The following is a 13,326-nucleotide window of genomic DNA, read 5'->3' as shown; positions in this document are numbered from 1 at the left end:
TGATGATGTGTGTTAGATGTTTAGCTAGTTCCTGGTGCAGTGATGTAAACTTTTTGTACCAGAAATTGTGAATGTTGTCTACACCAGGTGTCTTCCAGTTGTGTGTTCTGTTAACAGCGTAGCGGATGTCGTGTACGTTTATTTTAGCACAGGGCATTTTTGGTATGTTGTGCAAGTTTCCGTTTTCCTCATCGATCCAGCCTGCATCAGCATTGTGTGTAACAGTATTGTTGGACCAAAGAGAAGACCAATAAGTTGTGAGTTCTTCTTCTGTTGGTGTGCTGTGTATCAGTGTTTGTTTTGGTACTGATTTGTCTGTAGAAAACTTTTCATTGTGAATAATTTATTTTGTTGTTTTCGTAGTGTACACGTCTTGTATCGTTTGAGTCTACGTGCTTTGGCTGCGAGTTTCTGTTTTAGTGTATCGTTGTATTCCGTAATGTGTGTGTTCTGATGTTCATGTTTTGTGTGTGTTTTGATTTTCTTGAAAATATTTTTGAGTTGTTTATTTAATTTGGGTGTTATGTTGTTTTTAGTGTATTGTTTCAGCCTGCCTAATTGCTGTCTAATGTCATTTATTTGTGTTTCTATTCTTCTCTGCCAGGCAGGCTTGTGACAGAATTGTGTTTTGTGTGTATCTGTCTGCGATTGTATTTTCAGTCCGTGGTGTGTTACTACTGTGACTGCCCCAGCATAAACTAATGTATGAATGTCTGAGAGTGTAGAAATTGAATGAATGTAGTTTGGTAGTAAGTGAGTGTTTACGTAATTTAGTGTTTTACCTACTACCTTTGACGTGTTGATTTTCGGTATTCGTGGTCTTTGTGTGGGATCTGTGCCTGTATATTCAGTGAGTGTTTCCTGAAATATAAGTGAGAGTGTATTAACTAAATCTATATCTATGTTATCAGTAATGGATGAGGAAGTGTCTGCAGTATCATTAGTGGTACTTGTTGTATGTGTACTATTATCAATGCTTGTTGATGGATTATCCTGACAGGTTACGTGATCTTCATTAATGTTAAATGTTTCTGCCTGTTGATATATTTGATCTGCAACCTGTTGTTTGATAAGTTCAAGTGTTGTTTGTGGGATAAGGTTGTTGTGTATAATAGTTGTTTTTTTTTATCAACAACCCTTTGTTCGGTGACAGTGAGGTGAGGATATTGTTGTGTGAATCTATAGTGTAGTTGTTGTCTGTATGCTGTCACGTTTGTTTCGAGTCTTGTGATGGTGTAGTAAGTACGGATGATAAACTCGTTCATTTCTGTTGTCCATTTCATCCGTTGGCCTGGTTTTCCAGCTTTTGTGGTCTGTGAATGCATTGCCACAGAAACACCAAGGCTAGGTTGATTCCACACATCTGTTGAGGGCATTGCAGTAGCCACGCTTGGGCCGGCGCTGCTTTCGCCACCGGTAACCAAGAAAGATTACCGGTAACCAAGAAAGATGTCGCCTATTTTTCGAACGTGAGCCTCTGCCTAACCCACGAACACGGACCTTGTTAGCCCGGGCGACGTCCGAGCCGGTATCACACTTTGATCTGGTTACTACCATAATAATTATCTTCACAGAATGTGGGTGTGGTCACTCAGCTTCATTTCTCCCTATAGAACTTATTGGCATGGGTATCCCTACCAGGAGCGTGTGCTCCAGCCTGCATTGCTGTATGGTTCAGTAAAATTACTGGGATCTCCCACCACGAGCAGGTGGTGACCACGGAAGAGTTATTATTATTATTACTTTCTAATAATAAAAACGCAATAGCAATTTAAAGAAAAAAATTCCTCACAATTTTCTGATGTTTCCCATTGGAGCTTCCACTTTTCTTATTATAAAGTATTAATCCAGAAATNTAAAATTACTGGGATCTCCCACCACGAGCAGGTGGTGACCACGGAAGAGTTATTATTATTATTACTTTCTAATAATAAAAAAGCAATAGCAATTTAAAGAAAAAAATTCCTCACAATTTTCTGATGTTTCCCATTGGAGCTTCCACTTTTCTTATTATAAAGTATTAATCCAGAAATGAACAGAGAAGTAAACATTGCAATGCATATACTTTATAATTTAGAAAAAAAATTATATTTACGAAAAATCACGAAATAATAATTTTAAAACTGGTATCTCTTACTTTTTTCGAAAAATAGACTTCATCGAGCAAAATAATGTTAAAAGTAAACAGAAGAAAGTAAATACAAAATTGTGAAATATTTACAGAAGTTTTGCAATGATGTACTGTGCAAGTTCTTTCCCTGCCATATGGCGTATTGGATAAAAACACTGAGAATTAGTTGATCACGGGTTCGGGCCTGAGTAAAAAACAGATCGCGTTGGTTTTTCTATGTGTTTTTACGCTTGTTTAAAAGGCCTTAAAGGGCGCAATTTTAAGTATAATGTTTTTCCGAAAATAGGGGCCAGTTCGTCATAGACAATATTTTGAAAACACTATAGCAAATTATCTATGCATTGCTTTAATCTACCCATCTTAAACGAAGAAAATAGCGGTATGGAGCTAAGGAAAGTGAAAACTTTAATACTTTGTAAAAAAAATGAGTTCACATGAAGTGTATCAACGATGTTCGTTATTGTTTTCCTTAATTGTCAATCTGAAACATATAAAGAAAGTGAGGATGGTTACGTTGCAGCCAAGTGTGCTAACGATTATCAAAATCTATATATTTTGGTTTTATAAGTCTTTATTTTATTATTTCCAATTTATTATCAGTTCTCTGTTCATTAATATATTATAATTCACATATTCTTACTTTATAGATACATTATTATGAATAACTCTTTAATATACTGTAATATAGAAAATATTCTAAAAAAATACAAGAGTTTTTTACGTTTGTGTAACTTTTTTAACTGCTTGCAATTGTTAAATAAAAGCTTTTTTCCTGTTTTTATTTTATTCTTCAGACTTTCTACGTCTTTTCCCAACAAATTCTTGCATTGAGATAATTTATCTTGGTTTCTTCTGTCGACTTTTTGCTTCACTTTGTCAACATCGGCTTTGAGCAGCCATTCATGTCACAGAAATAACACAAAGATGAAAGCGACTTAAACTTACGCACCGTAACTTACAAATCACTCACGATAGAATAAATTTTATTACATGTTAAGAGAGCCTATAGCTTGAAACGTGCTTTTTATGCAAATTTACTTCATGTCCCTCAAACATACAAGTAATTTACTTCAAAAATATTTGTTTTTTCTAATAAAATTTTACGGTTTGGCAACAATTACTGGATGTATCGAAAGTATCAAAGGCCTAATTACCGGAATTATACAGTCGACCCCCTATAACACTGTTGATTATTCCGTTTTATATGAATTCNATCTTTTTGATACAATATAATTCTTACTTTTTCAGGAATGGAACATGCAACGTAAAACACATTCGTGGAAATTGGTGGAATACTTTTTGGCCATATTTATTACTGATTCCGATACACACGATTGTCCAACTTTTCGTGGGTTTGTATCGATATTGCGAAAAATATATTATTTTATATCAAACCTGAACGTTGTAGAGTGTAAAAGTGAAATTATATAAAGTTTTTGTACGGTGATGAAAATATACAAATGAATGTGTTTACGTATAAACCCAAAATAAACAATTCTTTGGGTTTAATTACTATTACTTCAATTCTTTAACAAAAAGTTATCTGTGTTCTTTGGACCGAGTTTAGTTACTCGTATAGAAAAAAAATTGAACATTGATTTAAAACAGTATCTTTCTAAGGGTTGAAAATTAACCCCTGTGTATTTATGCAGGTTTATTCAGTGTGAGGGATAAATCTCCCACGGACATTATTTTTTACATTACAAATTCGATCAAAATTTAGTATTAGTAGCAGTTAGAAGCAGTGGCACTACATATATGCACTACATGTGTGCACTAAATGTGTGCTTGTATATAGTCACCAAGGCAATGCAATATTTTAGATAAAAATGTCTTCGAGTTTTTTTACCATAAAGCACTGGTCTATACAAAGACATCTTGCTACAGTACGTTGATAAATACCAGTTTCACAGTTACCCTATTTCTACAGTTAAATTTTAAAATAATATTACGGTTTTCTATTCGAAAATTGCATTCACTAAATACAGTAGAGCGTCGATTATCCGAATCAATTGGGGACTGGGGTTGTTCGGAAGATCGATGTTTCGGATAACCGATTATGCACGAAAAATATATTAATTTTTCCATCTTGACATTTTTCTCTGTTGCGGTGTCGCTTCGCGCTGAATTTTCGTCGATGTTAAACCTAACGAAGACTATTGTATCGTTAAAAATTATTTTTTTATTTTGTACAAACAAAATAAATATATTGAAAAATATAAAAACAATAAAATACTATACTTCAGAAGTTAATTTAGTATCGAAAACGTAAAATATTTGAATAGCCCAAGACATAGCCAAAGATTGCAGTGCCACATCACTGGCGAAAATTTAAATTTGCCAGCTGGAATTCTTTCGGATGATTGACTTTCGGATAATCGACCCTCTACTGTATAACTTCTTTGTCTTCATTGTTGTTAGATTTCACAGTCTTCAATTTTTATTAAAAAAATCATTCACATCTACGTATAATATTTCATCATCTTAAAGTGAACAGAAACTAAAGTTTTTAAGTCTAAGTAGAAGCAATTTTATTATAATTACGATTTTATGAGTTTCTGACGTATTGTATTTTTCACACTTGTAATTTTAATAGTCGTAAAATATAGGAAGACAGATTAATATAACATTGTTATTGATCAATATTAATTATTGTGAAACGTTATTTATTTTAGCTTCTCAATCACCGTAAAAAAATATTTTGTACTAAACAAAAATTAAAGGTTTTATTAGATAAGTCAACGTAAAACGTGAGTAATGTGTCAAGGTAAAGTACTTCAGAGGAAAAACATATAAATTGTTTGTAAGTAATGACAACGCAACATTTAAGCAGTCTGATTAGGGAAGATACTTTCCTAGAGGTCTTTTAAAAGGTAACTGGCCCCTGTACAGACATAGAGAAAACCCGGTAAACTTTACGTGATTAGCTCGTTCTGGTGAAGCGCGAACCCACGATCGACCTCCCAATGTAAGGATTTGGGGAACGAAATGACCTCCCAGTGATGTGCCGAAAATGCGAATTAATGCCGAATTAATGTAAATTTACTTAATATTAAATTTTTAAAAAGTAATCAAATTTATAATGCAAAAATTTTCAAATTGTAAGTTAAATTAATTTATAAATTTACGTTATTTGTGTGTAGCTGTGATGGTACACTTTGTTTTTAACACTGCATATATACAGATGAAAATTATTTCAAATAAAACAAAAATTAAAACTAAATCTTTATATCTGTCTTGTGTATATAACCAAAGAATATCATTTATAATCAAAATTAAAGAATAATATGTACGGGAGCGAACGAATAGCCGTCTTTTCAATTCCAATTTTGTCAAAAGTGAAATCTTTTAAAGTCCTTTATCCCTATGACGTTCCTTCCCCTTTGTTAATTTAATCTTTTTCATGAATGTCTTACAAGAACCGTTTATTATAACATTCAAAGTAACTTACATAATAGAAACACAAGATGCAATCTAGATCGTCTTAGACGGAGCTCCGGATAACGTACGCAATGATGCCAGAAGTTGTGTTCCACGGGGCGTTAGGGGAGAAGAGTCCGTAAAGTCGGTAGAGGGACGTTGGCGTACGGAGTGGGCAGCTGGTTGACGTGCTGACAAATACTTCTTGACAGATGGAAAACTCGGTCGTCTTCTTCTTTCTCCGGCCTTGATTCGGGGATTTTATACGATTTTTCCTCGAATTTATTCTGCTTGATTGATTTTGTGTCTCTTTCCCTTTTTATCGATTGGTCATTCTTCTGTTTCTAAGCGAACTGAACCAATTCGGGTTGGGAAAGGCACAGGGAGTGCTGACAAGGTCTGGACACCTGCATTCGTAATCTACACCGTTATAGTCTTTCTCGGACATTTATGTTGATTGATTTGCTATCTTATTTACGTCCGTTTACCCCTGATGGTTTAGGGCTCATATGACCTAACAGGTGTCCATTTGGTCATTAGTCCCGCGTTTTTTTCTCGATTGTCTACACTTCGACTCTTGTATACAAGCCCCCTNAAGAAAGTAAATTAAGAATTAATTTCTTCATTGAATATATTTCGTTACTAATAAATTTTAATTTCAAATCGTAAATATATTATTTCAACAATAAATAAATAAACGGTAGATTTATCAATTATTTCGAAACAAATAAAATTTAATAATGCTACATTTTATTAAAATGAAGTCTCTGACAATTTTGCTGAATATTTTTGTTACTTTTTTTTTATTTCCTATCTCACTAAATTATCAAAAATTAGAACAGTTCAGAGATTACGACATAATAGACTTTAAACCGAAATTCAATAAGTGTAAGATAGCAGAACACATAAGAAGAAAGTTAGCATTTACTCTGAAGTTTCGAGCATTCGAAAAGAATTTTGAATTGATTTTAAAAGAAGATAATTCAATAATATCTCCGAGTGCCAAAGTCTTTATAGTTGGTGACGAAATTATCAAATTATATCCTAAAAATATCGAAGGTTCGTCAATATACAAGGGAATCGTTTCGAGAGAGCCAGAATCCTTTGCAAATGGTTATCTGCACAGAAATGGATTTATTGGCAAAATTCAATTAAAATACGAAACTTTTTATACAGAAAATGCGTTTACGTATTTCAAAGACGAAATCTTTAAAGATAAATTGATAATTTATAAAGACGTTGATATCACAACTGCACAAAACAAAAAAATGAAAGAATATCAATCCCATTCCAAGCGAAGAAATAAATTATATAAAAATTTATCTAATCGTGAAAAAACTTGGAGATCTGATTTTGAAAGAAACTCTATATTTAACAAACAGTGAGTTTTATTAATTTAATCTTTATGGATTAATAAGGACTAGTTTGTAATTTGTACAATTAAAATGGTAGTAAAATGAAAATTTCCATTGTCTTTCAGAAACATGTTAATGTGCAGTATAGAGATTATGGCAGACCATACCTTCGTAGATTATTTTAATAAAGATCGGGGAACAATTATCGCAGAAATGTTATATCATATAAAAGTTGCAGACAAAGTCCTCAGAAATTTAGACTTTAGCATGGTAGATGCACCTGAACGAATAAAGCTCAATGTGGAGAAAATTACTCTCATAGAAAACCGAAATAATCCTAGTTATTATTTAAACGAATCTATAGATAACTCTTTCTCATACACGGTACTTCTATCTGCTTATTCAAAACAAGCTTGGTGCATGTTTATAAGTTTCTGCCACAGAGATTTTAATGACACAATTGGATTATCGTATACTGGTAAGANACAGTTCAGAGATTACGACATAATAGACTTTAAAGCGAAATTCAATAAGTGTAAGATAGCAGAACATATAAGGAGGAAGTTGCCATTTACTCTGAAGTTTCGGGCATTCAGAAAGAATTTTGAATTGATTTTGCAAGAAGATAATTCAATAATATCTCCGAATGCCAAAGTCTTTATAGTTGGAGACGAAATTATCAAATTATATCCTAAAAACATCGAAGGCTCTTCCATATACAAGGGAATCGTTTCGGGAGAGCCACAGTCTTTTGCAAATGGTTATCTGCACAGAAATGGATTTATTGGCAAAATTCAATTAAAATACAATACTTTTTATACAGAAAATGCGTTTACGTATTTAAGAGACGAAACCTTTAAAGATAAATTGATAATTTATAAAGACGTTGATATCACATCTGTACAAATCAAAAAAATGAAAGGATATCGATCTCATTTCAAGCGGAGATATAAATTGTATAGAAATTTATCTAATCGTAAAGAAACTTGGAGATCTGATTTTGAAAAAAAACTCTACATTTAAAAAACGGTGAGTTTTATTAATCTAATCTTCATGGATTAATAAGGACTAGTTTGTAATTTTAACAATTAAGATGGTACTAAAATAAAAATTCCCATTGTTTTTTAGAAACATGTTAATGTGCAGTATAGAGATTATGGCAGACCATACTTTCGTAGACGATTTTAATAAAGATCGTGGAACAATTATCGCAGAGATGTTATATCATATGAAAGTTGCAGACAAAGTCTTCAGAAATTTAGACTTTAGCATGGTAGATGCACCTAAAGGAATAAGACTCAATGTGGAGAAAATTACTCTCGTAGAAAACCGAAATAATCCTGGTTATTATTTAAACGAATCTATAGATGACTCTTTCGAATACACGTTCCTTCTATCTGGTTATTCAAAACAAGCTTGGTGCATGTTTATAAGTTTCTGCCACAGAGATTTTAGTGACACAATTGGATTATCGTTTAGTGGTGAGTCTAAAATGTTGTGTAATATTCGTTTAAATTTTATAAAATAGTGTATTTAATAATGTACATTTTTCTGTGAATCTCATATCGGATCTCATTAATTTATTGGTGTGATTTATTATTCTTGTTATGAATTACATCAACATAGAGTATTATATATTTAATATGTTAATTCATTGTCAATTAACTTTGCTTCAAATTTTCAATTCCATTTCTTGATACAACGAGTTCAAATGCAGTAACAGGAAATATCGCAGAAAAATTTCTTTAATTATATAGATATAACATGGTAAAGATTTTTGAATCATGCTAGAATGCATATAAATATATAGTTATTACTGTTTTCTTGATTGGATTTGTTTTGTTTAGTTGGATACTTAACAGATGGTCGATTTGCTGAGTTATATGCTTTCCGGGAAAATTTTTCATAGTAAACTGGCCTTTAATTCGGTGTCAGACACATGAAGCACACACGAAATACTGTTTTGAGCTAATCTATCACAAAAGCACGATCTAACGACCAACTTTTAATGTTAAAATATTAAATAATTGTTAAATTCTTCGTTAATCTCTATAAATATTATATGTTCTTTTAAAAAATATGAATTACTGGTGACCAAATGGATACGATTACTCACAACAGCGGTTGTCATTGGTTCGAATATGTTTCATGAGCTGATCACATGGAGTATACAAGAGGTTTTTTCATCTAATATCAAATTGAGAACAGTTACCCAATTGCAGTATTAGATTTTCTTCCTGTATACTTATTTATATCATTCATAATATATACTGTTTACTCTTCTATTTTGGCTTTCATCTTTCATACAATCTTTACAGCTTTATAGCTTCTATGTTTTCTATAGTATAAAAATACTTTGTCACTCTTTCAAATTTGAATAGCATATAGAACGTATGCCTGAGAATCATATGTATTTCAGATGTGTTAATACTCTTTCTATACGTTTCAATTTTCACATACGTTTAAAATTAGTATTATCTGTAGCTACTACGTGAAATATCCCGTTTCTTAAAAACAACGACGATAATTTTTTTGTTTTTACATTTTCCACTCTATCTGCAGAGGCACTTAGTTATAAGCTCATTCTGGGTTTTGCCCTGCCGAAAATGAGGAAACCGCGTAATGAGGGACTTATCCTAAAAAGCCCATTAACAAATATTTATGAGATTCACTTGATTGCCGAAATTCGAGTCCCTATGAAGTCGAATTTCATAGGCGATCATATATTCATCACTAATAAATGTATCATAACTTATTTTCAGATATAATAGTACTTCTAATAGTAGGTATATTCAAAATGAATGTCTTCTTTTAGGAGGTGTTTGTCTGGGACACATACAAGGAGTCAGTGAGAACGTGGCATTCATAACCAATGTGGCTAATAAGAGAAGAGTTCCACGAACGCTGATTAGTAAAATTTTGCTTCAGACAATGGGGTATTTATTCGGGAGTACCCACGATCCACCAAATGACCCCGTGTGTTCACCCGCAAACTTAAATAACACTCTCGGTAATTATATTATGTACATTCAGTCAGCATTTGATCATTCAGATGAATCGTTGTACAACAACTGGAAGTTTTCTCCATGCAGCAAAAGTCGAATATACGAACATCTTTTCGTAAATAAGGGAGGTAATTAAATTTCAGTTATTGTTAAATTTCGTATGAACGAATATTTTATAAAGCATATATTTTTATAATTTTTCACATTTTTCACATTTAACTTATTCAAATTTATAATAACGCTTTTTTTTAATTTCAAAGATAAAAAATTATATAGAATTTTTAAAAAATTTATAGCCTATTGCATGACGAAGCCAAAGTCAACATGCGGTAACGGAATAACGCATCTTTTATGCAGAATTGTTAAATCACCCTTAAAAGAACATCTCATTGACCACAAAAGTANTTATATGTGAACCATAAAACTTGCACTATATTTTGAAAAATTATTATAAAAATGATATAGTTCTATATCTAATGAACATAATGCAAAAATAATTTTAACTGATTTATATAAATAGAGAAATAGATCATAATGCTAGACAAATTTTAAATATATGTGATTTAAATGACATAATAAATCATAAGAATTTTTTTTAATTTTCTTCGCTTGAGTAAGATCCGAAATCATATTTTATGGGCACACACGATCTAGCAGAACGTGATCTCTGTTCAGTAACAGTAACTTTTGTCAAGGCATCGTTGTCGATGTTATCACTATCATCATCATCACTTGAATTCTTTTTTACAGTCTTCTTACATTTAGCAGGTAATTTTGGTTTTGATCCTGCACCATCGCTATCACCAACTTTTCTTATTTTAGTCCCTCCCTTTTTAGGAACAGCAATAGATTTTTTGGGTTTTAGTTTGAATTCGGATTGAGAATCATCTGACGAGATGTTTTTCTTTGGTCGTTTTTGGCTTTTGATTCCTTTTTTTGTTGATTTCCCTTCATTTGTAAAATATTTTCATTACAGGGTAGACCTGAGTTGTCATCTGCAACTACAATACTCTTAGAAGATTTTCTGCCTTTCTTGGCTTTAGATTTTGGTTTTACAATTTCATCACTATCCTCAGATTCTGGAACGAAATTATCATTAGATTTTGAATCTATATCATTCTTTGCTAAATTTGGATTAATACGTGGAATCACTCTCTGAACCATGGGTGAAGGTTTAGTCTCCTCCAGAGCAGTATACATCACTTTGCGCTGTCCCGGATTCAGATCGTCGACAACCGAGGGAATCGAACGTTCATTTGCAATCTTGCTGAAAAGAATCAGTTTTATTTCAGAAAATCGTTGAATGGAACGTTTTTAAACTTTCCAACCGATTTCGAATTCTATACTCTCGTAAACGATGGCGTTCGCAGTTACCATTTCTGCTGCATTCATAAATAAATTTAAAACTTATGGCAGAAACTTCGTCGAAATTTAAAGATATTAATTAATATTTAAGAATATTTCACATTAATATTCACAATGAGAAAAATTAGCTAACTTCTATTTTTTTTAATTACGTTTGATTCCCACAAGATTATTCTGAGAAGAACTGTCTGGCGGGAAATTGTGATAAAATGCCAACAAACGTTAGATGATCGCCATTTTCATCGTTTTTCAGCTGTAATTTAGCTAATTTCCATATGTATTGACGTTATTTCAGGGATGTGGAGTCGCGTAAAAATCTACCGACTCCAACTCTGACTCCGACTTTACCTTAACATCTGACTCCGACTCCGACTCGGCTAAAACACTTAAACTCCACGACTCCGACTCCGACTACGACTCCACAGCCCTGCGTTATTTAAATGAATGTTTGTTCTGTCAGAAACATTCAAGGGTAAAATCACCAGCAAAACTAAAATTCGTCTCGTTTAACAACTGGAAGCATTTAAGTTCGCGAAAAATATGTAAATAACGTTTGTAAATATATAAGTAATCGATTATTATGGTTGATNTTATAATAACGCTTTTTTTTAATTTCAAAGATAAAAAATTATATAGAATTTTTAAAAAATTTATAGCCTATTGCATGACGAAGCCAAAGTCAACATGCGGTAACGGAATAACGGAACAAGGAGAAGAATGCGACTGCGGAAGTAAAGAATCCTGTGAGAAACTGGATCCTTGTTGTAATCCTCCAGGTTCAGGTGCACCTTGTGCACTCCGGAAACGATCGAAAAACTTTTGTAGTCCGCGAGAAGGAGATTGCTGCAACGAGAAGTGCGAATTTCTGGCAAAGGAAGAGCAACGCCAATGTTTCGTGTTCACTCCTTGCAGAGAAAAAATTCTTCAGTGTAATGGATTGACGCCATTCTGCCCGGAGGTGATTTCACCAGACGGATCACCGTGTTTAGGCCCTAATAAATGTAAATCTGGCAGATGCCTCATCGATATTTGTAAAAGAAATGATTTAGAAATTTGTAAATGTCCTGACAACCTAGAGTGTCAGATATGCTGTAAAGATCAGAAGGGAAATTGCAAATCGGCTTCGGACTGGAAGATTAGACTACCAGATAAAGAAATATTCGAAACCTATCTAGGAACACCTTGTAACAACAATAGTGGAAAGTGTTTAATGTAAGAAAATCTTATTTACAGAACATTTTGTATTTTTGTGATACAATATAATTTTTACTTTTTCAGGAATGGAACATGCAACGTAATACACATTCGTGGAAATTGGTGGAATACTTTCTGGCCATTTTTATTACCGATTCCGATATACACGATCATCCGACTTTTCGTTCTTTTGTATCGATATTGCGAAAAAAATATTATCTTATATCAAACCTGAACATTAAAAACGAAAACTAAAATTAAATAAAGTATTTTTACGGTTATTCATTGAAACAATTCAAATAAGTGTGTTTATAAACGCAAAATACAAAATTGTTTAGATTTTAAGTACTTCAAAAATTCTAAATACTGTTTTCAAATTTTTTACAGAAACTTATGTATATAAAAGTTTTAAATTTTCTTTTGCACCCATAAATTGTTCAAATTTACACACCGAGTTCAATTACTTCTTATGTATTAAATAGTTGAAGTTTGCTGTTAATATAGTATCTTGCTAACCATTGACAATTAGTTTTTTGTACGCATGTAGGCTTATACACCTGATAACGTTTTAGTGTAGAATGTTGTTTTCATTACCGTAAACTTTTACTAATGCATGTATCCATCTTACAAAAGGATATTGAATCTGTTAATTGGCCGGAATACTAGAAGTGTATAAGAGTTTAGGCAGCGAATAGTGTGGCTTCATTGGCATTTGGTACAATTTCGGTTTTTTTTCAAACAAACGAATAAATACAATTACTCGCGCTCTGAAAGTCAATACTGTACACAAACTAAAACCAAGTAAACAGAAAAACAGGATAAGAAACATGACTGTAACATTTTCATGAAAAGAAAT

The 13,326-nt window shown here is 32.4% G+C and overlaps 1 protein-coding gene across 2 annotated transcripts in view; it reads left to right on the top strand.

Annotated features, from left to right (window-relative positions):
- LOC111636761 (disintegrin and metalloproteinase domain-containing protein 10-like) overlaps positions 1–12,851 on the top strand; it is a 27,414-nt gene extending 14,563 nt beyond the window's left edge. Inside the window, exons 1-5 of one of the 2 annotated variants that reach the window (XM_023382088.1) lie at positions 6,308–6,932; positions 7,032–7,384; positions 9,722–10,039; positions 11,933–12,488; positions 12,555–12,851. In XM_023382088.1, the coding sequence (XP_023237856.1) occupies positions 6,310–6,932; positions 7,032–7,384; positions 9,722–10,039; positions 11,933–12,488; positions 12,555–12,705 (2,001 nt within the window). In that variant the 5' untranslated portion in view covers positions 6,308–6,309 and the 3' untranslated portion in view covers positions 12,706–12,851. Of the gene's footprint in view, positions 1–6,307; positions 6,933–7,031; positions 7,385–9,721; positions 10,040–11,932; positions 12,489–12,554 lie in introns of those variants that run through there. The other variant, XM_023382089.1, reaches the window with a different exon arrangement.
- The last annotated feature ends 475 nt before the right edge of the window (positions 12,852–13,326 follow it).

The sequence above is a fragment of the Centruroides sculpturatus genome, unplaced genomic scaffold (assembly GCF_000671375.1).
Source record: "Centruroides sculpturatus isolate CEXI.00-Female unplaced genomic scaffold, Cexi_2.0 scaffold874, whole genome shotgun sequence".
Lineage (NCBI taxonomy): Eukaryota > Metazoa > Arthropoda > Arachnida > Scorpiones > Buthidae > Centruroides > Centruroides sculpturatus.
The sequence above is the reverse complement of the archived record's forward strand: the minus strand, read 5'-3'. Positions and strand labels throughout refer to the sequence as shown.